We start from the raw sequence: 25,353 nt of genomic DNA, 5'->3' as shown, positions 1-25,353 counted from the left end.
AAAAAATACCTCAGGGTGGTATTTTTAATATGAGAATTTAATTTGTAATTTCACAGATTAAGAATTTTGGCTGCATTAATCCTTTTATCAGCTCACAGCAGGTTATTTGCAGAAGCATAACCATAAGGCGATATTCATTGGCAGAAACACGTCTTTGCATAACGTTAAACATCAGGAGCAGTGAAACCTTTTGAAGGGGGGAGAATAAAGATGAAAAATCATTATATTTTAAAGCAAGGTTCTTCTGAATGCCTCCAGTAAAATTTTGAGTTTCAGAAAGACTGTTTCTGTGTCTAGTAGATAATCATTATGAAGCATAAATCCAGATGCAAGAAAGGACAATCCCAGTATCAAATACTACAATCATTTCTATTTAGTAGGACTTGGATATACTTGTAAACATATTTACAAAACAAAGGAGTCCTATACTTTGGAGAATTGGGAAAATGTTTACTGTGTAGTGAAATTACCAGGTTTTGTGATTGTAGTTCTCTGGGTTAATATTCTATATTGGGAAGGACTTGCTACTGATAGTATATTAAATGTATGTATAAATACAGTGAGACTTTATGCACAACAGAAGTGTGTGTACTCACAACATCTACTGCTTTCTAATCAAGACACCGCTGCAATTTTACAAAACTCTCATGTATTCATCATGGAATATGTTTGGTCCAATTTACTCCTAGTGCTGAATTGTAGATTTTGGGATTTAGCACTAAAAATCAGTGAAAGACTCTCAGGTGAGGAGGAAGAAAGAGAGAGGAAAAAAAATCAGTCAAATGATTTTCCATCAGAAAATATTGTTTCTTTGGAATCACAATATTTCACAAAAGTATGGTGTCTCTGTCTACATTGAAAAAGTCAAAAAGAAGTGTTTCCCTTCTTGTTTTGACTTCATTTTTGCGTATTTATATTCTGTGTAATAATTTACAGGATAACATTTTGATCTTGTCTTTTATTTTAAAAATGTGCACAAAATGAGTTTATGTGAAAAGCAAAATTTTGGGTTTTGATTCAGTTTGGTCAAGATTCAGTCAAGGCATCCTTTCAACTGCATTAGAAATTCAGTTTCCAGATGAGCTCTGTCTACCATCTAGCCACTTTCAGTTTTTAAAAATATTACATTAAAAATGTAAGAGTTGTGCAATTCTGCTAAAAAAAATATTATTGGGGAATACAATACAGTTGATGAAGAAACATAGCCTTCATTCATCTCAGACCTGGGCAGTAATCTACAGATTCACATCTTTTGCTAAATATGTGTACTTGTCATTTGATATCAATAATAAAAAAAGAATCAGTCCTTCCCCTTTTCTGCTTTCATATATGAGAGCTCATACTGATTTGTTTGCATAGAATATATGCCATTCATAATGTATATTATCAAGGCTAGCAGAATATTAAATGGAAGTTGAGATGTCAAAAATACAATGGGGAAACCTTGTGTGTAAAACAATAGCTGGGTCTTACATGCATTCATTTTTGTGAATGAAAGATTAGCTCAAAAAACTTACAGCTGTACTCGTTGTTAGTGTGAAAACAGAGAAAACTGTTTCAGCCCTGATCAGCTCTTTAAACAGTCTATTAACATCTCCTCATGCAATCCTGCAGTGGCAGCTCTGCAAGGATATTTTTATGTGGACATTAGTTCTTAGAAGATATTAAAAGTCCATGATTTTTCCCCACGAGTTTGAGGCATTCGAAGTAAAAATGAGTTTTTGTATCATCAATGTGTGAGTCCTTAACCGTGTTCAGTTTGATCCTGGTGATTAATATCACCATGTTTACTAATAAGTAGTTGCCTGGTCTTATGTGGAAATCTTCAAGGTTTTTCTAGCTCATGCAGGAGGGCGTTTCTTTATGTAAAGGCTTTTTGAGTTGTTGAGATATTTTTAACAAGCTTAGTTGTCTTTAATAATAAAATGGAGTAAAACAAAGTATCTCAGTTCTTCTGGCATCAGGATTTTGAAAATGTAATACATGATGTCAAATTATTGAAAAACCTTGCTGCATTTTTTACATTCTTACTTCTAAATGCTGTCAGAGAAAAAATTTTAAAATGGAAAATATGAATTATATAGCAGTGTAAGGACAAGCAAACAAACACACACACCCTGGAAACAGTTTTTGGTGCAGACGGATGCAGCTGAGAATGTTTGCATCATACATCTGCCCTCATAGTGCATGCAGGTTCTTTCCATTTGCAATTTTTACAGTGCTTACTTGCATAAATACATGGTATATGTAAAAGCTGTATATACTTACTCAGTGTTGGGTTTGCCATATATGTTAACTAGTTATTTTTAAATTGCTACTTTCACTGAAATAAACAGTTTCTGAACTGACACTCTTTTTTTGCAGTGTCTTCTATTTTTACTGTTCCGAATGTACGATTACAGCCAGAGACTGGAGAAAGCATGAGAGTCTTTGGAAAAAACAATAGTTATGGCAAAGGTGTATCAAACAGCAAACATTGAACAATACCCATGATCACAACAGATAATGCAGGTAAGACATGGTTATTGGAGGGCATATCTTTGAAAATACTCCTGACTTTCATTCTCTTTAGAGAAACAAAATATAAAATTCAGCTGCACTGTTCTTATGTTGCTCATGTTCAAGCAGATAATCTGTAGTTGCAGTATAGATGGTCAATATGAGAAGTGTAAGTTCCTGGCCTTGCGGGCAGGATCAGTGTCACTAACAAGTTGCAAATATTGCAGAAATTGGTGCCAGCAGATTAAACACTAGGTTGCCTTTAATTTGGACTGATATTTTTTTCCCATGGTAAGATAATGCAAGATAAAATATCTCTTGCAGTTCTGTTGTTAAACTGTGGGGCAAGGACAAAAAATTATTCATTTAGCAGGTTTGGCAGAAGGATCCTTCATAGCAGAAGGATGTTCTGGATACAGAAGGAGATGCTGTCGTGTTAATGAATTTGATCTATGCCTCTGAATTTACTAGAACTGGATTTGTTCTTGGATGGCTTTTATTCAAGACTTCATCTTTTCAACCCTAGTTATTCAGCAGTGAAAGAGTGTGCAATATGACTTCAGATTACCTAACAGTAGAATAGACCTTGGGAAGGGCAGGGGAGTAGAGAGGCTACTTACTAGCTTATAGTAAGGGGATGGTGGTTGTTCTATCACAGCAATAACTCTGTTCTGCCCATATGCATCGCGTCAGTGTTTGTTCAGTGGGATTTACCACTTGACAGACACTTCCAGGTTAGCAGTATTCCCTTCACAGATTCACAGAATCACAGAATGGTAGGGGTTGGAAGGGACCTCTGTGGGTCATCTAGTCCAACCCCCCTGCCGAAGGAGGGTCGCCTACAGCAGGCTGCAGAGGACCTTGTCCAGGCGGGACTTGAATACCTCCAGAGAAGGAGACTCCACCACCTCCCTGGGCAGCCTGTTCCAGTGCTCCATCACCCTCAGAGTGAAGAAGTTCATCCTCATGTTCAGACGGAGCTTCCTATGCTTCAGTTTGTGCCCATTGCCCCTTGTGCTGTCGCTGGGCACCACTGAAAAGAGTCTGGCCCCATCCTCTTGACACCCACCCTTGAGATATTTATAAACATTTATTAGGTCCCCTAATATTTTACTGCTGTATGTTTATGTGCAATTTTTTTTTTAACCCTGTAACGTTATGAAGGCTGTTTGCCTGACAGGCAGCAAGTACTAAAAAACTGAAATTAATAGATTTCAGTCTTGACAGCCTGTCCCAATTTTTGCACGTGCTCTTCACCAGCAAACCATTTAAGATTTTCTAATGTCAGAAATGAGGCTGCCTCAGAGCAGTCTGTTTACATCTTCATTGACAAGCTAATCCCTGCTTTTTCCTGGGGCTGTGTCCCTGCAGACATCTCTTCAACCTTGTCTGTTCTAACGTGACATATCATCCATCTGAAGTAAAATTAGAATGTGCCCATCTGTGCTAAAGACCTTTTGTGTGGAAACTTATGTACAGAATCTCATTTCTCCTATACAGAATCTCCTTTCTGTTGCTTCGAAAGAAATGCAATTTTTCATTTATACAATATGCAATTGAAAGTTTGTATTTGCAGACAAACATGTAAAATAGCACAAAAGATTATTCTTACTGAATATCTGTTTAAGGAGGTACAAGTGACATTTTTAAATTTTATATGTAAGCAGAAAGAGAGAGCCATGCATACCTTTGACATACATCACTGTACTGTTGTGGCTACTCAACCACAGCTTTAATACAGAATAGCACTTTTCATTGTGTAAGGTCTGGAGGCATGTAACAAACATTAAGTTGTGACGTGTACATTATTGGTTACAGTTTTCCATCATGGCTTGGGACTTTGTTATGTTAGAAGCTTACAGTGCAATAAAAGATCAGTTCCTGGTTGGAGTATTTGACCTGTGGTATAAGACGGGAAGCAGCAGATAATGCTGGAAGAGTATTAGTATCAAACAGAAGTCCTCTTACTTGTACAGTGTAGAGAGCTGGGGACTGATGAGATTAAACTAGAATAGCAGGGGAGGCAGAACAAATCTGGACGTGGAACCTGGACCTGGGTGAGGAGTTGTTAGGATGACCAGCAAGCAAGAGGAAATAAGAGTCAGTGTGAAGAGTGAAAGGAGTTGGGGAAAAACCTGCAGTTTTGATAATGTGAACAGGAGGTCTGGTGAAGGCTTAATCTGAGTAGCAGGTGGCTGTGATTTTAAGCAGTAGAGCAGTGACTGGCAAGTAGGATGTTCAGTTAGTACAATGGAAGAGTTAGGAGCTGAGTCAGTTATTCTAGCAGAAGACTAGAGTTGCAGTAGGCAGGATAGTAGCATTAAGGAAAGGGTATTTATTACAAGATAGTCAGTTAAAGTCTCCATTCACAAGGCTTGGTGAAGCAAGAAGATGCGTGAAAAGCAAGAAGAAAGATGACAGTAGCTCTTCAGGGCCATGAAGTTAACAGGTAAGCACGACAAGTAGAGTTAGAGGGACAGAGGCAAACAGCACAAGCTCTTAAAATGTCAACGAGCACAGTCAGATAACATCCGCTAGTGGGGATAAAGGAAAATTAAAAGATGCCAATATTGCGAGGAAATAGATCAGATTATCAAAAAAACAGAGGCAAACAAATACTTATAGCTTGTCTCCTGGACAAGGCAGGCACATACGTGTTTTACCCATCATCTTGAATTGTCTTTATGCATATATAGAGGTGTTAAGGATGTTAGGAAGGGCTGGAATTTTGAAGTATTCCAGTATCCCTCAGGAAGCTGTGAAAGAGAAAAATTTGTAGATAGTTGCTCTGTAAATTCTCTGACGTGTGTGGAGGGGAATGGTTCTATTTTTTTATAGATTTTATACATTTTTATATATTTATACATTGTAAAGGAATAGACACACACAAAAAAATGCAAACAAGGAAACATCTTAAACCACCTCCAGAAATTTGATGGTGTTGAAGGCAATTCTAGTCTTATGTCTTGTGTCTGGCCCTTCCTTCCAAGTGTTTCTAATTTCCTTTTTTCAGGGTAGAATAGGAAATAAAGTATAGAGTGCCAACAAATAAACTGTGCCAAATCTTGCTGTGATAATTTAAGAAATTATCGCCTCCTGCTGTGCTCTCCACATGCTTGCCGGAACTTTCTGCCCTGATAGTGCACCCACTGAATTAAATCCACCTTTCTTTAGGGTGTGGAAAGCAAAGAGTCTGGGATTTGCCCAGAAGTGACAAAGTCATGGGCAGACATTGTCATCTGCCAACTTTGGAAGCAGCAATTTCTGGCAGATTGTTGAAGGAGAGGAGCTAAGGACGGTAGCTTTTCAAGTGGCTCCATTATCATTTGTTGGTGGTCATCTGCTGCCCCCAGAAAGAGCTGCAAGGAGCAACTGAAGAAACTGGTGCATAGTTCAGAAGTTCTGCTGCCTTTGGAACAGTGTCGTGCTTCAGCTGCCTGTCTGCAGCATAGCTGCTTACAAATCAAAAAAACTCCCTGAAATAGCAGTAACCTAGGACATGTTTCTGAAAACCTAGATAATCCCCATCAGACGCGGACTACTAGTAGAGTCTTTTTGGACCACACTGTGTCACTGTCTTGGGCTCCAGGAGAGAGACAACACATCACTTCGGTGCCGGTGGAGAAAGAGCTGACGTTTGAAGTTACCAAGGTCATTGCTGAGGCTGCTCTCTACTGGAGAAAATCAGCAAATGTGTGGTAGTGAGCTCTATTTTACACAGAAGAATCTGTCAGCAGTGGATTAGATGGGGCCTTTGAAGGAGAAAGGAAAGAATTCTTTTGGCGATATCCAAGCATGTGTAAAGCTTTGTGATAAAGCAAAACATTTTTATTTTGTGCCTGATATTTTTCACTGATATGTTTTTCTCTGCGGGCTGGAAGCATCTCTGTGGAAGTATTCCCCATCCCTACATGTATTGTTGAGAAATATGGTATACTGTGTTCACCCATCCGTACAGATATTCTTTTACTGAGACAGTTGAAACTCTAGAGCTGTGTTTTTCTTTGGGCAGTGGAATACATGGCTAGAGCTTGTTCCTCTCTGGAGAAGGATGAGTCAAATTGTAATTGGAAAGGCAAGGCGTTACCTGATACCAGCTAGCACGCGATGTTTTCTCGTGGTGATTTATAATCCTCAGTTCCCATTGGCGGTCCAGAGACACGAGATGTGTTTCTGGCCTATTGTCTGCCTCCTGGAGCCAGCAGGGACAGCTTCATTCAGGATGGTAACACCATATGCTTTTAAAGTATTTAACCTGTATTACCATAATGAGATCCCCTGGCTTTCTAAATCTCTTTGACAATTCACTGGAGCAAAACAAAAAGTGGTCTTTATTTGTATTGCTTCACCACACGCACATGCATCTGAGCAATCCTGAATTTCAATCGCAAGATGCTGAATTCTTTTTTCTGTGTCCATTTAAGCCAGCAACTGACACCAGCCCAGCCAATCGAAGGGGCGATGGCATCATCTGGGTCAGCTCAGCTGCGTAAAACAGAATAAAGCTGAAGAGGTGACAGTTACCACTATAATGGCAAAGACTGCTAGTTACTGGTTGGGTTTCTTCTGACCAGGGGTGTTCAGCAGCACAGAATTGCTAGGTAAAATCACCTTTTTCTCTTTGCTAGCTAGAGAGGTGACTGTTGTTACATCCCCATCCAAATAGTTTCGTTTTTGTTTGTCATCTTCAGTTTTACATTTACAAATTGTGTAAGAGTGCCTGTTCAGCACTGCTGTGTGGGAATGTACTTTTTCCCTGCTCTGCCCTCATCGAGCCACAGGGAAGCTATAGTCCAGCAATGTTTGTGTCCAGCATTCAGCATTGAAAAGTCATTCTCATTCACCGCTTCCCTGCTTTTACTCTGTCCTGGGTATCCCAGCATTGCTGAATCACCATGGAAAACTGTGTACTGTCCTTCTAAGTCTTCATCACTTCAGGGGATAAAACCGTAGCGATTACAGTGGAAGAAGGTCTGCATAAAAGAGAAATTGTGGACTGAGTTACTGTATGTCAGCTAGATATTGTCATTGTTGATTTAATCAAAAGCTGAAAGTAGCTGGTAGTGCTCTATAGGTGCGAGATCTTGAAATTCAGTATAAACCTGGCTTGGGAGAGAAAAGCAGAGTTATAAAAGCACAGCAGTTAACAGTTGCATTTCTTTAAATGCACTTCTTTCTTTTTAATAGATGGATTCAAATAGATGTGTGCAAACAGTCATTGTGCTGCTGCAGTTGAAAAGATGGAGGCCTAAGTGCTAAAGATGGGGAGGTTTAAATTTCTCTTGCATCTTTTAGTGCCAGACAACGTCTATACATGAGTGCTGCGGGTCAGTTTAATTATTTAACTAATACTGGATTTGCATAAATTGGCTTTCCTGAAAAGGCTAATAAGATGCAGTTGTGGTGGGCAGCTGAAAGCAATTTGGGTTTGAGTCCAGTAATGACAGTACTAAACAGAGCTGAAATTGTAACATCAATTTTGTAAAATGTTGAATTAGTATTAAGCTGTGAAAGATAACTGCAGGATCCAAGATACTGGATATCTCTAATACTTTTAGTGCCATTATTTTTGTATGTTAACAACATAATGGTTTTATGAGACTGTTCCAGCTGTGCTTTACTTAATATCAAAGAATAAGATCCCCACACTGATGGAATATGCCCTAAATTTAACACACAAGGGAAAAACTCCAGGTGTTGGACTATGCTCTCCTTTTGATATCTAAGAATTTATTATCGTAGAATCATAGAATCTTGTTCCTGTTAGTCTAAAATGAGAGTTAGAGATGAATTTTGCCCTCTATTCAGCCATAAAGAAAAGCCCGCAGTATTCAGTAGGCGCTGTGTAAAGGGTGAAATGGAGTGAGCAAACAGCTGTCCAGTGCAAGCCTGTCTCCATATAAACCCCCTGTCTCCCTTAAGCGACAGGCAGTGACTGAGGATGGAGCAACCATCCCTGCAGAAGTCTGTTAGGTCTCCCAGTATGCCTCAGTAAAGGGAACCCACCACTTGATCAGGGAGTTGGTAGGACTTGAAAATCTGTTCAGTGGTGTTCCTGTGTCAGTGCTGTAACAGCTCGCCTTGTCCGTTGTCATGTGAAATGCATTCTCACTTAATTGCACTCCGTGTAAGTAGTGGAATGTGCAGCCTCGTGCCTTTCATGATAGAAATCCTTGTTCAGAGTTGGTAACCTAATGCATAGAGGTGTGGAAAGGGAATCAGGGAAGGTGGCCTCGTGGTCTCGCTAAGCCAGCTGAACACTGCTGCTGAGAGCTGTCTGGTCTGTAGGCTGAAAGACCGGGGCAGCATCTACACCTGGAAATATGTAGATGGAAATAACTAAGCATGAACAAGATTTCTAAAACCATGGACAGGATTCTGGGAGGAGAGGTAGTTTGGGAGTTTCTTTAGGGATGAAGGAAGAAGAGGAAAAGATGCAGGACAGAGACAGAAGGACTTCACATTTATTATTACCTACGGTGCTTGGTAGGACAAGTGTTTCAAACCTCTGTGGCTAGGTGAGATTGATGTCTACCTTGCAGTTATACACAGCTTGTTACTCTGTGTGCAATTAGTGGCTATGTACTTACTGGTATGATTTTTTTTGAAGTTGCAGTGTTTCATGGCCAGATCAGCTGCAGAACTGGCAGAAGAAAAAGGAAGCATTACTGCTGTTACGGATGAACTTTTGTCAAGGGACAATATCGTATTTTCTTGTACCGTTGCATAGTCTGGAGCCTATTTTCAGTTCATTTCTAATGCATGATAACTTGCCTTCAGCACTGTGAAGATTCATTTTCAAATAATTTTTGGTGTAGAGGTTTTTAATTTAACAGTTGCTTACCCTGTGGGAAAGATATTGGTGATATTTTCATGAATGCATGTGCTCAGTTATCTGTCTTTCCAGTTTGTTTGTTTTGTTCTTACATTTGGGAGATGGAAGGAGGAGTCCTCTGTGCCATAAGTGGACTGTATTGTATTATTAATATCGAGACAGCAAGTGATTCCCACTAGACGGTCTTTGTGGTCCGTTGATGCTTTAAGAAGTGTCTAGGCATGAAAGGCCGTTTGAGTTGCAGTGGGCTGGTAGTCTGGGATGACATTTGAATGCGGAGAGGACAATGTATAAATGACAATGACTGGGAGGGAGGCAAAAGCGGGTCTAAACTCTCCGTATTCTCCCATGGACAGTCGCCTCTCCTTTAGAATTATTTCCTCACGTGACTCCTCAGTTAGGCTTTGTCTAAGAGGAAAAGTGGAACCACTGAAGGGGAGAAACTGAGGTTTCCAGACAAAGCAGAGGTTTCCAGTGCTGACACACAGCCCGTAACCCAGAGAGACAGGAAAGCTAATGAGAGGCATCGCCTCTCAGGCATCATTGGCAGCATTCGGAATTAACGGAACATTTTACTTTCAGCCAAATCATAAAAAAAAATTAGTTTTAGTAATGCCATACACCAGAATTGTTTCCGTGGAGAGTGAGCTTTGTGCTGCTATTTTGAGCCTGTAGTTTACATTGCCTGATTCTCTATGAAACAAAGAAACTAAAACAACCACTGCAAAATTGGCTCTGGAGGCAGCAGCCCTTAAAGAAAATGTGCACTGAATACTCCTGGTTGTGGGGAGATTCTTGCCTAAAACTGCAGCAGTGGTTTACAACTCATTCATTTGTTCTGCCCTGTAAGCCGGGGTGAGGGTGGATGGGTTTCCCACATGCTCCTATTGTTAAATTGCTATGAAAAGTCTGAGGAGGAAAACCCAAAAAATTCAGGAAAAAAATGCTAAATTATCCAATAAAAATATATAATATAGAAGAATAACATAGAAACAGAATCTTCATGTATTTTAAGAAGTGGAAACAGAATTGGATATTTCCATGATTTTGTAGTCTTGTTATAGATTATTAATGTTGTTTTGGAGCATATATGTATTTTGAATTAGTAACAGTACAGTCACAGCATGTGATATCATGGTATAAGCCATTTTATTTAAGTTTTCTCCCTGAAATTTTTCTTGTACAATTGCTTTTAATACCTCTCTCGTTCAGTATGTGCATTGCATGTGTACTGAAGTCTAGTTCGCTTCCAGTCCACCTGCTAAGTTTGATTAAGAACAAAACTAGTTGTCTGAAGGCAAAGATCTACACATTAAATGTGTCCTTTTGTGCTTGAAAGATTCAGCACTAAGTAATCTGTCACATCATAAAACGAACAAATTCAAAACAACTGAGTCATTGGCATGACTCTGCTTGATTTCAGCCCACAAAGTCACATCTAGACTATGTAGATACTGTATTTGTTGTTTTATGTATTGGTGTGCAGACACTTGTAAATAAGGAGGTGTAAATGTTGCCAGCATTTAAATTAGGTTAAAAATGCTATTTATAGTTTGCATCAACAACAAAAAAATATTCCTAATCGTCCCTAGGTGAAGACACTCATTTAACGAGCTTACAGCTCCTAATTAATTCTGTAAAGAACACCATTTGGCAGAGCAGAATTATGAGGTTTGCATATTGATGGTGTCAGGGAAAATGTATCTGTTTTCTATTTATATGGTAAAATTAACTTGTGTTCCTCAGAAAATGGCACATCTCAGAGGTATTGCTCTCAAAATGAACTCAAGGTGGAAAGAAATCAGTAATTACAGCACCAGGAATTCAGTTCTGTCCTAATTTTCCCACCAGTTTTTCAATGTTTCAGCTGCCTGTGAGACTTAAAGTACTCTCATTAGGTAGCTGTAGAGGCTGCCTGCTTGCCTGCTTCATCACTCTCTCGCTAGCTTTCTCTTCTCTCGCTCTCCCTTTTTTTTGCCCCTCCTGCCTTGGGAGTGAGTGTGAAGATCATTTGCTGGCGTGATTGGCAGGTTAGAGGATTCGATCAGATGAGTTCCTCTTAGTGCAGGTCAAAAAGGCTAGTTAGCAGGAGCTGTCGAAAAATGCCAGCAGCATTCGAAATGGGAAATGTCATGACTTCGAGGCAGGGGGTGCCACCTGGAACAGAAAGCCCCCAGCTCATTAGCAAGTTACAGGATGCGAGCTTAACTGGAGGGAGCAGAGGAGGAAAGATAATACCCAATAGGGAAAATTATTGTGAAGTGGAATTGATTTCATGTATAATTTGTTTATCACTAGAGGGGACAAATGCTGTCCTCCTGACATCTGCAGAGGAGCGTGGACTGTGAATGAAGCAACTTAGCATAATCTCCAGGTTGAGCTCTGGATTTAAAGAATGCCAACTTCTTTCTTCCCAACTGTGGAAATGATCAGGTCATGTTGTATTAATTAAACCTGTCATACTCTCAAATGGTTTATCTGGGCAATTTTAGCAATTTAACAGAACGTGGTAGATATGAGCTGCATTCATTATTAACACAGGGCAGTGTTTTGTTTTCTGGATGCACTGAAGTTGGGGTTTTTTTGCAAGCTGCTGTTTTAAAAAGACATGTTTCTGTTGCAAGTTGAATTATAACAGAGCTCTTTTTTAGTGCTTAGTCAGACTGCACAAAATCAGAATGCAATTCCAGTTGCATGATACAAGTTCATTTCCGGGAAAGGCTACATATCCTTAGAAAGTATGGATTTAAAAATAAATAAAGCGTTTAGGTTTAGTGTATAAAATTTAATCTGAAATGAAGACTACAGGGTCTGCTGCCTGTCATGGACTTAAAGAATGCTTATATAAAATATCAGCATTACAAAATGCTTTGTCTTCTCCAAGACATTCTGTAGTGGTAAAATTACAGTCAAACTCTTCATCCCAGGCAGTTTAGCTAGCCCCTGCTAGCCCCTGGCTATTAATGTTGCTAACCATCCATTTGCTTCACTGGTCTGTATTTTCATATAAAAGGCATATTGCATACCAGTAGAAATGAACTACATAGATTTCCCCCCCCATAATTTTTTTCAGAAATGTTAAGAAAATAAGATGGGATCATGGTACCTTCCCGGTTCTTTTATCATGGTATCTTTGTGAGGCTTGGAGTCCAGCTCTGCTCCTCCTGAAGGCAATGGCAGAGTGGCATGGACTTCAGCGGGAGTAGGGCCGATTTCCTTACCAAATCTGAAGTAGACACAATGCAATCTCAGTCTGAGTAAATGAGATTTAAAGGCTGCAAGCTGTTCCTGAAGAACTACTTTGTGAACTATATCTCTTCTTGTTAAGGAATTTTGTCTTTTCTGTATTAAACATGTGCTTCGCTCGGAAGCTTGCAGCTCATGCTTAAGCAGTCTCTTCGTTTGAATGCTGAGGAATGTTTGCTTAGTTTTCAGATCTTTGATGATTTTGTTTTTTCAGCTTTCATTTTCTTCCATCCATCACAGTTTTAAAGCTGGTAATGAAGTAGCCAGGGTTTACTTTATTGAGTAACCACAGGCTGCTGAATTTCCCTTTCTCCGCCTAATGTGCATCAGAAACAGATTTTTTAAAAAGACTTTTAAAATCAAAATATTTGTACAGAGACTTTCAGATGAGTGTTTTCTGTTTTATATTTCATGTAGAAAGGTCAGCATTAACAGTCTGCTAGTTTGCCAAAAAGAAGAGTTACTAAAGCACTGTAAACACAGGCATTCTCTATCTTTCAGATAACTTTTTTAGTGCAAAGTTCTTTCAGACAGGCACTGAGAATATTCGCTGCCATAGTCTGCACTAATGAATGCACAGGCTCAGTCCTTTGCAAAGTTCAATAAAGAGAGCAGAATATCAGAATCAGAATATCCTCTATGTAGATCCTGTGGGAGAATTTTTCCGGCCTTGGGTAGCTCTGCAGCTGCCCAACTAGTAAACAACAACTGAATAAAAAAATTGGAAATTAGTTTGAAAAGTTCAGAAGGTATTCACTACTCAATGTCTGCTCTGGTGCCTTGTCTGAGGAAGTGACATACATTTACATTATTTGAATGGAGTTTGAAAACTAGACTGCTGTTGGGAAAACAGAGCAAGCTCTCCAGGAATTCTCCAGGTCCGTTAGCCCAATGGAGTAAAGACAGGGATCAGTACGCACTGGAAAGACAGGCTAGACTTGAACCCTGAGACGTATTTGACTGACTCGTGGTGGCTATCATATCTATCTGCAACTGGCAGTCCCTACTTGGACATGAGCAGAAGGATGTTTTGGCTACAAAGTCAGGCAAGGTCAGATAAGTCTTTCCTAGGACTGTGTGTGACACAGGTTGGGGGCCTGTGCATGTCCTAGGTTCATGACCAAAGAAGTTATCACTCAGAATTAGAAGCAAATAGTTAAACAACTAATAATTCCCACATATCTACATTTTCCGGCAAGTAAAAGAAGCGTAGCCTGAAACAGAAGGAGTAGTTTAACCATTACTCCTCATTTCTTTTTTTTAACCAGACAACTTCTGTTTTTTTCAAAATCAGCTCAGTGTTTTCTTAGCTTCTAGGAACTTCATAATGTAAATGAAGAATAGTAGCCAGGAAGGAATTAGTAAATACCTTACCGTCCCTCAAACTTACTATTCCTTGCAGTGGTTTTTCGTTCACTCCTATCGTGACTTTTTATCCTAAATTAATCCTGTTTTGTTCTTTGACTCTCTCAGGAAGATCAGGCAGGAGCAGTGAGTGGAAGAATCACATATTCATCATCTGATTTGTACATTTCTTCTTCCCCAGATTTCTGAGAAATCACTGGAACTTGCTGGTGTGCATTCTGCGAAGTTCATAGAATCATAGAATGCTTTGGGTTTGAAGGGACCCTTAGAGGTCATCTAGCCCAACCCCCCTGCAGTGAGCAGGGACATCTTCAACTGAATCAAGTTGCTCAGAGCCCCGTCCAACCTGACCTTGAATGTTTACAGGGATGGGGCATCTAGCATCTCTCTGGGCAACCTGCTCCAGTGTTTCACCACCCTCACAGTAAAGAATTTCTTCCTGATATCTAGTCTAAATCTACCCTCCTAAATCTAGTTTAAAGCCATTACTCCTTGTCCTGTCGCAACAAGCCCTGGTGAAAATATTTTCCCCATCTTTCCTATAGGTCCCCTTCAGGTACTGGAAGGCTGCTATAAGGTCTCCCTGGAGCCTTCTCTTCTCCAGGCTGAACAGCCCCAACTCTCTCAGTCTTTCCTCATAGGAGAGGAGTTACAGCCCTCGGATCATCTTTGTGTCCCTCCTCTGGCCTCACTCCAACAGCAGCATGTCCTTGTTGTGCTGGGGGCTCCAGAGTTGGACACAGGACTCCAGGTAGGCTCTCACCAGAGCAGAGCAGAGGGGCAGAATCCCCTCCCTCAACCTGCTGGCAATGTGCTTTTGGTGCAGCCGGATACGGTTGGCCTTCTGGCAGACATTGCCGGCTCATGTCTGGCTTTTCATCCACCAGTAGCTCCAAGTCCTTCTTGGCAGGGCTGCTCTCAATCCCTTCATCCCCATCTTTGTTACTCATCTTTGCAAGTCACTATTCAGCTGGGAAGATGCACTAACACATGGTCCATATTCCGTGTCAGTCACTCCTTTTATCATTACTTGTGTGTAAAAAACCTTACTGTATGAATTGCCTGTGTGTCTTTTTGAGGGGGGTGGATGTGTCGAGAGTGTTGGAAAAATCCAGTGAGGACTGAGGTCATCTAAACAGCTCTGTGTAATGTGAGCAGCTGTTGATGAAACGTGGTTCAATCACTACCATTTCAACTTTTATGTATTATATTTCAGATTAAATAGGGCAGTATAAAACAATCCACAAGTTGAACCTAGGATTGGGCCACATAATTTTTTTAGTGTGTGTCTGTATTCTTTGACCTTGATATCACTCACTCTCACTTTTTCGTGTTCTTTTCCATCTGTGTTGTTAACCATGAACTGCAGTAAACTGATCTCTCTCAAAATCCTTTTCTAAGACTTTCCCTCACCACTTTTTTTTCTTTTCTTTTTTAAAAAAAACTAAATACTACCCCTACATTAAATATCCCACACGCTATTTACATGTATTACTAAATTTTTAAGGAGATATGCTTAGATAGAGTGAGGCACGTTGGAGATTTCTTGACCTGATCCAGTCAAAATCCTTGACCAGGAACTTTATGCATAAGTCTTGGTATTGATTTTCTTAGCAGATGCAGCATTGCTTTTGGATCATTAACCCTTGCCATATTTCCTCAGAGAGCTTAAAAGCTGAAACTTTCTGAATTTTCAGGTCTTGAACTTGCTTTCTTGTAGGCTGTACTCTTCACTCCCTAAAATCATCTTCAAACCTCACAGTTTTCTGGGAAACTATTGTACCAGCTTCTGTGATATCGAATGTAGGAATGTTACTAGTAAGTCACAGCACTGCTTTTGTCACCAGACGGCAGGATGTAGTCATCTGTCCTGCTGCCAGACTCCTAAACGCAGGCCAGAAAAACTGCAACACACCGGGGAATTTAGAAAGGTGTTTGAAAAGTGCCTCTGTGGAAAACAAATTCTCTTTCTGTGAGTTGTTGTGGAAGGCAAAGAGTAAATGCAACTCAGCCTGAATGCGTGGGTCTTTGTAGAAGCATAAGAAGTAGAAAAACATCTCCAGCTGCAGGACTGGAGGAAGCCATGCTTCTCGAGAGCAGCTGGAACACTGCGGGGAGAAATGGAGGAACTCCACCAGGTGAAATCGGCAAAGCTTCTTATCTATGTGGTGTTTCACACCTATTTTATATGCATGAAAATAAGCATAGTTTCTTGCTAACATTGTGGAAGCATCAAAATTTTCAGCTCATGCCTATTGAGAGAAGCTTTTACTGGGTGTTCTGAATTTCCGTTGTTAATCCGCTGTGTGCTGTGAACGTGATAATGCACAGAAGTAAAACAAACAACCCCCTCCAAACCTCCTCCCCTAAGAAATCAAAAATCGCAGACCATCATGGTAAAATAGTTGATCTTGATTTGAATACCATATTCAATTACTTTCCATTCAGATTCCAGCAACAGCTTGTCGGCTTGGCTCTTAGTGTGTTTTTGCCTGCCATTACAAACCTCATTGATCTACAAATTTGGTATAGTCTCCAAATAAAGGGAGGGGAAAAGAATTTCAGAAACCATTTACCCAGTTTACTCTTTAACATTCATTCTTCAAAAGGTAGTTGTATTCTAGTGTTTGAAGAAAAAAAAATTACCGTCTTTTCTAAAATACTCTAGAAGTTTAAAGCAAATGTAGTGTAAGAGTATATGCTAAAGGTAGGTGGATGCTACGAAAAAGTGAGACCAGAATCACTAATGTGTGAATGTGAGTAAAACGGGTTGTTCCATGACCTTGTTGTCTGAAGCTTTGCCCTCTCTCTCCCTTGTCTGTTTCTTTGTTTGACTTCATTTCTTGTATTACACCTGAAACCTAGAATCTAAATGCTGTAGATCACGGATTTTGCTCCTTTCGTTCTTGGAAGGTCTACCACATTTTGTGACACTGGAAAAGTGCTGTATAATAGTGAGGAACCTGGTGCTGTGTTTGGTGCTTTTGGCACAGTTGCTGAATTTGCAATGTTAACAACCCCCTCACAACCCCCCAGCCCCGTCGTGGATTCTTTGCAAAAGCCAGTGATTTCTCTGCTCTCGGTACACATCCAAGTGCTTTTGTATACAGACTATGTGCATTTATGATGGATAGGTATCCTGTAAGTCTCAAACTTTCTGAAAGGCAACAGAATTCCAGCAGACACAGAGTTAGTAAGTAAACAGAGAGTGCTGTCAGCCCTTCCTTCATTTAACCTAAACCAGAAAACAGATAAGGGCAGACATGAGGTCACATTTTGCCTTGTAAGGTAAATAATCCATGTCAGCTTCCCAAGGCTTTCCATCCCAACAGTGATAAACGTGGTCTGTATATAGGGCTGGATCCACCGTGCCTTATTCCTGTGAGAACCCCCACTGCGCACGGTTGGACTTGGTCTGTGCATGTGTTGTGGGGAAGGGGGAAGAGTCGTGTGTGAAGTGCATTACATTTGCATAACATATACTCTGGCACTAACGGAACCGGAGATCACTTATCACCATATCTAAGGAATTAGAAATGTATATGCATGGCTCCCTGTTACCCAAATACGATGTCCATCATTCTGTATTAATGACATAACTTTTTTCTACTCATTGCATTTTTCTTTATGTTCTACCCAGCTGAATAGCTCTGTGCTGCTATGGGGTCCTCTATCGTATGGCAGACTTTGCCTTTTGAACTGCCTACATCACAGTTTTCTGCAGCTCCCTATCTCCACCATCATTCCTTTTCTTTACTTTAAATGTTTCCAGGGAGGTGAAGAAAGAAAGAAAAGATTTTTTTGGGGTTTTTTTTTTTTTTTTTTAAAGGAGGAGGGGAGAAAGAGACTGCTGTGGAAAAATAAAAGTTTAAAAGAAAACCAGAATGAATGCTTCACTTGTTGGCTTTTAGCACAATTACCATACCTTAGGAAATATGCAGGGAATAGTTAATTATGACTAAATGAGCTCCTTTTAGAGTTCATGGCAGGCCCCAGCATCCAACTGTCAGTGTTGTGAAAGATACTGAATTGGAAGGCTGGTCTCCCTGTCAGCCGGTAGGATGGTCTGCCGGAGTAAAATAGACAGTGAAAAGATAGCTGGGTTAGAGTAGCCTCAGTGAGGGAAACACATATAGCATTTGCATACTTCTCCTGCAAAGGGGGTTTAATCCGAATAAAGGAGGAGATTTCGGTATTGTCAGCCAAGGCTTTGTTCAGGGTGAAGAGCAGAAGGAAATCTGATGAAGGGGCCTTTCTGAAGCACTTGCTCACAGACTGGAGGTTGTTCTAGTAAAGTTATGTACTTTGGGATTGTTTACACACTATTGTCTGTTTGAAGATCTTCTAAACCAAAAGACTCAAAGTATTCCTCTTTGCTAACACAAAAGCAGGGAATGTGTGGTAAAAAATACTTACACTGCAAAACTGAACAAGTTCTTTTCATTATCTGCTCAAAATATCCTAAAGTTCCTTTTTTGGTGTAGACAAAGTTCCTTGGTACTTCTCAACTGAACTCATATCACAAATGTTTTCAGAATACAAGAAAAACAGGAGAACTATGTTCTCAAAGTTGAGAGTGCAGAAAAATCAGATACCCTTCAGGCTTGAAGGCAGTCAAATTCTTGCTGCCTCCTCCAAAACAGCTCTTTGTTAAGCAAATAGACAGTTTCCTGCCAACTGAAAACAGTGTTCTAAAATTTAGCTGGGACAAAGGATTGTGCCTCTGTGAAGATCTGTTCTGCACTTTGGAATCTTTTTTCTCACCTGAGGGATGAGCCAGAAGCCAGACTAAAACTCTTGTATATAAGCTCTAGCAGACCCAGTCCATTCCTATAAGTTTTACAGATAAAATAAGTGATTTGTGTTTCAAAACCAAAACCTATTTAAAGACATTGACAAGCAAATTAGTCCTCCTTGGAATGACTATCTGATTACAGTGCATACTACCACCTCCCAAGGTTTTCACATGGGAGAAAGTGCATCATCTCAGGGATGTAAGTAATATTTAGGGACCAAATAGACCATCTAACAGTATAGCATCTGAAATAGATGACTTTTGCTTTTTGTTTCTGTAATTTTTGTGTGATAGTCTTAATGATTTTAGATAATATTTAATTATTTATGTGGATCATAGTAAAGATCACATTACTTGTGGAAATAGTTTATATAATATTACACAATTACATAATATATAAATATATATGTACATACTTAGCATATTTTCTCATCAGCTATGTAGCTAATAGTCATTGTAAAGCAACGTATGTTTCCCTGTCATGCTTTGTGAGTGTAATGGTCAGCAAAGTCCTTGCTTGAATATAGCTTGAATTTTTTGTAATAAAATTGAGTAATATCTTTAAGGTTTGTTTAAAATCTAGGAAAGAAGATGAAGCAATTCATAAGATACCAAAGAATATGAGTTTGGATATATCTGTATGGATATATTTGTGTTCACTCTGCAGTTGTTTAATAGTTATAGTTCAGGAAAAAAATTAGAATCCTCTTAATAAATGACTACAGATCCAATGAAATTTGGCTCTCGGTTGTACATGCTGTGACTTGTTTTGGATTGTTTTTTTAGTCTCAGATGCTTCCTTATGCTCACTCAGAGACAGATACCGGGTTTTGTTCAGCTATGATAAATGTGAATCATTAAATACTAAATCATCTATTAGCCTTGTTTGTTGCCACATGATTGTCATAAAACCACACAGAAACACCAGGCAGAAGCAAGTCTGCGAGGGATGGGCTATGAGGCACCAGGGCACCTCCGGTCTTCAGAGTGTAGATGCAAATTAAAAATCAAGTGCCAGAAAGGGGAGGTGGTTGGTGGAAAATATGCTGCATCCAGTTGCTTGCTGAGCATTATCTGCCATCTGGACTCAAGAAAAGCCTGAATGATTTTCAGCATCTCCTTTTCTCTTCCACCCTAGAGAAAGCTGGAAGGGGAGATCAAATTTTGGCTGAAACGGGAGCTGAGCTGAGGCATCAGCTGGCACTCAATGTGCACTTCACACCTTCTCTTATTAGTTTAATTTATTCTTTAAAGTGTTTACATTTTTACAACTGATGCAAGTAGTAGAAAATAAGGTACAGTGTGTACCTTATGAGGTTATTCACCAAATGGTATTTACTGCTGGGAAGCATAGCAGTGCTATCCGTAAAGTAGTTTTTGACTGCCTACAGAGACAAACAGACAGCCCGAATCCAACCTGGGTTTAATGCAGTATGCAATTTCGTAACAGTTACTTTTATATTAAATTTTTTTATATTAAGTTTTTATTGCTTCATGAGAAAATGATAACGTCCTCCCATGGTTCTTACCTCCTCAAGGGAATAAACTCCTGTGACTTTCTCACATGCTGGCCATCTTTGTGCAGCCGTCGGTGGTTATAAAGAACTCATACTTCAAAACACAGTGTTGGGAAAACAAAGGACGGACCATGGCAGTAATAAACATGTCATTTAAACCTTACAGGAAAATGAATGTGGTTTATTCAAACATCCCTTCTAAAGAATAGCTAACGATAATATTTTAGTAACACAAAGAGCGAGATCTTCTAATGCTCCCACTCCTGGGCTCTGTTCCCACTGAAGGCAGCAGGAGCTGCACGTACAGATCCAGAGGGCTGGCATCTCAAATAGCATCTAATATGGAGTTGAAGAGTTTTAAAAAATAGGAACCAGGCTCACTCCAACACTTACAGTCTGCATGTAGTGAAGTAATGTTTTCACTTTTCATCTCTTCCTTTTTGTTGCGCAGTAACGGTGCAGTCTCCAATTAGAAATTGCCCTTTGTTGGCAGTAGTTGACGATGACGCGTCCCAGTTTGCGTTTTTCCTGTGAGAAGCGTGTCAGAATTTGGGGGGACTAAATATATGCCTTTGTTGGCGAGCTTGTCAAGCACCGCGCTGTGTTCGCTTTCCCACCAGGAAGGTCAGGGTGCTGGGGGGCCGCTCTATTTGCTGAAATGATCCCTACTGTCTGTCCATGCTGTCTGACAGATTGAAACAGTTGTCTGTGTCACTGCTTTCAATGCTTTTTAAATGCCTCACTTTCCATGAAAGACATGAAATATGTAGGCAATGGGGGAGGGGGGGGAAATGTAAGACGAACTATACTTTTTCCTGTGTAAAGAAGTATTGGGTTTTCTTTTTGAAAGTAAACTTAATTTCATTTAAAATATGTTTATAAGCTGACGTAGGGGAAAAAAAAATTGATCTGGAAGAATGGGTAAGTCACAGCTTACATGTTCTATTTCTGAAACCTCGTTTTAAAATGAGGGTAATAAAATTATTAAACACACACTCATTCAGTAGCTGAAGTGAAATAGTAAGTTTTCTTTGTTCGCTTATATTTCAGTTTAATATATTTTGATCTGAGGTATGTTAAAAGCCTGAAGAAATTGGTACTGTGCTGAGCCTCCAATACTCTCCAGATAATTGAACTAATTAAATCTTTACCAACATTAACACAACGCCAGCATTCCTTGGACAGTGGTTAATTATTGCATGAACACAGCAAGCTTAAACTAAACAGATGAAAATAGAGTCCTGTGGAATGGGTATTGAGTTTATGCTTTATTCATCTTTTGATAAGGTTTAATTAAAACTGCCTCTCACCATTGTGGTGAGAATGAATGTACTTGTTTTGTTAGTGAAAGCCAAATTATTCACTTCAGCCATGGTTCAATAATCAAAGCCTTTGCAAAGTTTTGGGTTATATTGTAGTTGTGGAGATATAATTGCTGCAATTCTCTATGAAGGCTTTATCTTTTTATTACATTTTCTTTTAATTTTTTTAAATTCATTTAGAAAGAAATTTAGAGCATCCATTTTCTGCTTCACCATTTTAATGTGCTTTAAGCAGGGTATTTTTGTAAACCGGGAGTGAGCTGTTGAAAATAAAATTTAAAATAGAAGATTTTTTTTTGTAATCAGGACGCAAAAATTCTTTTAAAAACAAATCCAAATTCTAGTCTTTTAGACTAATGCACAAAGTAAAATCCAAGCATGTATCAAAAGCTATCTTTATTAACTGTTGCATATTAGTAAAGGAATGGTCATTTCTTTTTATGACAGTAACGGTGGGGCAGCTATGATGACTCACCATGCTGGTGCAGTGGCTCGTTACTCACTGGGCAAAAACTGTTGAAAGAAGCGGTATCAGCTTATTATCAGATGATTATTATCATCTTAGAAGATGCAACTTTGTGAAGTTGGTAGAGCTACCTAACTGTGTGTATAAAGTGCAAACTGCATTATCAGTGGTATGATGGAGAAAACAAGTCCTTGGAAATCATGTGAAATTTTGAGCAAGAGCAATGGGGTACAACTGAAGGAAAATGAGAAGAGCTTGCAACCAGGTATACATGCATGCAGGCTGGTATCACATGTGTTGCCATGGACTTGCCTTTCCACTTGGAAAGCAGTAAGCTGTAGAACTGGGCTTCAGCTTTAACGTATAAGCTCTTCTTGCAAATCCACATACATTCATTGAGAAATGACATAGCAGGTAGGAAATGGATCTGTGTTCATTTCATACAGTTCTGCAGGTGCCTTAGGTGGACCACCAAAAGGTCATCAAGAGTTGCACAATTTTATTTGTATTCTGGTTGCTCGTTCTGGCATGTGTTGGAATGATGTCCTGGCAGAATCTTGGTTTCCTGTCAGACTTCTGCTTCCCCATTTATGAAATATTAATTTCACTTTCTGTGATTTATCATAAGCAACTGTGACATTGTTCTGTCGTGGGCTCACATTGTCATGAGGGGATTCCAGGCTGGCACTGTGGTTTTGATTTAAGGGAGGAAAAAGTGTTTTAATTCATGAGTTGTTTGTCTTACAGTGACTTTCTCTGGGTAATAAAAAATTTAAGACTATGAGTCAAATCCTGTGCCAAAGGAGAAAATAATCTGAGCAGGGAGTCTCTTGAACCGTGGAGTTGGACTTAACTGGTAGCTCTTCCTCCTTTTGAGTGATGATCAGTAGCATGCTTGGTGCATGTCAAGTGAATCCAGAGCTATTTGGAGTCACTGGCCAAAGGATCATCTGCTGGGAAGTTGTAGCCGGGTCTACAGAAATGCTTTACTCATGCGCTTTGTCATGAAGTGATAGCATTTGTGTCCCAGTTGACCTCTGTAAAGATTCTGTAAGTGCAGCCATTTAGTTAGGTTTTACACTGAAGTCAAGATTTGCTCTATTCTGTTTCCTGCAATATGGGAACGTACCTCCATCTGGAAGAGGGGGTAGACTTGATGTTAGCCTTGGCCTTGAGGCCGTGCATGTGGTCAGTCTCATTCTAATGGTGAAAGTTGTATCTGCTTTCCTGGTGACAGAGTAGCAAAGTCATTAGAAATCCCTCCCAAACAACGTTAAATTAGGTCATCTCTGAGACCAGACATTCCCTTTCATTTTTTTTCTAAATAGACCTTTCCTATTTTGAGTAATTTGTTTTTATTTGGCATAAAGTAAATAGATGTGGCAGAACTGTTATTTTATCTGAGTTCCTTTCGGTAACATTTTGTCTTTCAAAGCACTGGAAGTCTGTTATTCAAGGAAATAGATTTCTTAATTATTTTAAGGACTTTAATGTATTTTTGCATGAATTTCACTCTGTTGGAGGTTCTGTATATTTATTGCCAGCATTTACTACAGTTAGGCTGTGGTTCCACAGTCATTGACATGGGGTCTCTGCACTCCTGCTTTCCCAGCAGTGCAAATTTGATCTGGATCAAGAATGGACACCCAATCTCATTTATGGAGCGTACAGTGGCTCCGTGCTGGGGAATCACCATAAAGCCTGCCGGCTCAAGGTTAACCCATCAGATTTTTTTGATCAGATTTGAAACAACGGAGTTAGATTGTACTGGGTCAGCATGATTTTCACTCAGTCTTAGGGGCTTTAAAGCTGGATTTATAGCCTTGTCACACATACTTATGTCAATCAGATTCTCCTGTACTCTTAACTGCAAAATTATCTTCTAATACTTGGTTACAGTAAAACAATTTTGTGGGGTAATTTATTTTTAAATGATGATAATAAGCTTGAATCAGATAGGAAAAGCCTGATGTCCTGGAAATAAGAAAGGGTTTCTGGCTGGGGCTGCTGAAAAAACTGCTTGTTCAAGAGATCGTAATCTAATCTGAGTGGATTGAAAGATTTGAAAATGTCTTCTTTAAATGTGAAGAGATTGTTGCATGTTAATTATTTATTAATTCATGTGGGTTAATACCCATTAGCATTTTTTAATATGGGCTGTACTGCTTTGCATATCATCCCTACAGATGTCTTAATTTCGTGAGATTCTTAAGCACTTGGCTAATACCAGGCATACACCAAAATGTGTATAAATGTGTTTATTAAGGAGCTTCCCAGCCCTCCACCAGTAGCCATTAGGTAAAATGTGCCTTCTGAGGTGCAAGAGGACAGACTGGACTATCATGACTTTTGACTGTGTTAATTCGTGTTGACAATAATGGGATTTTTTTTTTTCAAGTGATGGGACTCCTTCATGTTTCTTAAATTGCTACATAAGCAAGAATAATTCTGCTTGTTTCTCTGCTTTTTTATTTGTCATAAAATCTACAGGAGTGCAAAAAGGTGATTTCCCCAAAAGCAGGCCATGTATAATTTACAGGGCTGTCACAAAGAAATCCTAATCACTTATACATATGTGAGTATTATTAACTTGCCTCCAGCCACAACATTTACATGGTAATAAGTTGTCATCTTTATGCTATCAGCTTCTACTTGATCCAATTCATGTTTTCTTTTCTTTATTGTTACTATGTCATGATGATCAGTCCTTGTATTTGCTGTCAACTTTGCTACTCGTTCGTCTTAGGAAGTTCTTCATAATCTGCAGAATGTGGCTGGTCCCTTGCCTGAAGTAGAGAATAAGGTTTTGGCACCACAGTATTTTAAAATTTGCCACATTTTTGCCTCTAGAACTGTTTGGCTTTCTTGAGGAATGTGTTCTCTGTATTATGGAAGAGCAATCGCATTATTTTACATTCATTTTACGATGTGGCTCCCGTAGCTCAGAACAAGTCTAAGTTCAATTATGCTAAGCACCATGCAATTATATATTAAATAATATTCTTTCATGCAAAGATCTCAAGCCATGTGTGCAACTTTGCAGACTGCTACCTCCTATGCATGAAATCTGCTTTTATTCAGGTAACTGGCCAGCCTTTCCATTTGAGATTCATTCGTGGCTGTTCAATGATACTTAAATGCTCCAGTAATATTAATTTGTAGATGGGAGTCTTGAGTAATTATTGAATTTCTATGTCTTATAAGAAATTCTAGGTGCCTTATGCAGACAGATAGGAAAATAGCATGTAGAAAAGAAGAATATTGCTTTAGGAGAAATGTTAATGCACAATTGCAGACAATCCCATGAA

At 39.4% G+C, this 25,353-nt stretch overlaps 1 protein-coding gene across 5 annotated transcripts in view; it reads left to right on the top strand.

Annotated features, from left to right (window-relative positions):
* CDK14 (cyclin dependent kinase 14) overlaps positions 1-25,353 on the top strand; it is a 320,879-nt gene that overhangs the window by 255,742 nt on the left and 39,784 nt on the right. For all 5 annotated transcript variants that reach the window (XM_075419363.1, XM_075419365.1, XM_009936147.2 and 2 more), the window contains one exon: positions 2,365-2,511. In XM_075419363.1, the coding sequence (XP_075275478.1) occupies positions 2,365-2,480 (116 nt within the window). In that variant the 3' untranslated portion in view covers positions 2,481-2,511. The remainder of the gene's footprint in view (positions 1-2,364; positions 2,512-25,353) is intronic.

This window comes from Opisthocomus hoazin, chromosome 4, assembly GCF_030867145.1.
Source record: "Opisthocomus hoazin isolate bOpiHoa1 chromosome 4, bOpiHoa1.hap1, whole genome shotgun sequence".
Classification (NCBI taxonomy): Eukaryota; Metazoa; Chordata; class Aves; order Opisthocomiformes; family Opisthocomidae; genus Opisthocomus; species Opisthocomus hoazin.
This window is presented reverse-complemented; position numbering and strand designations above follow the sequence as displayed.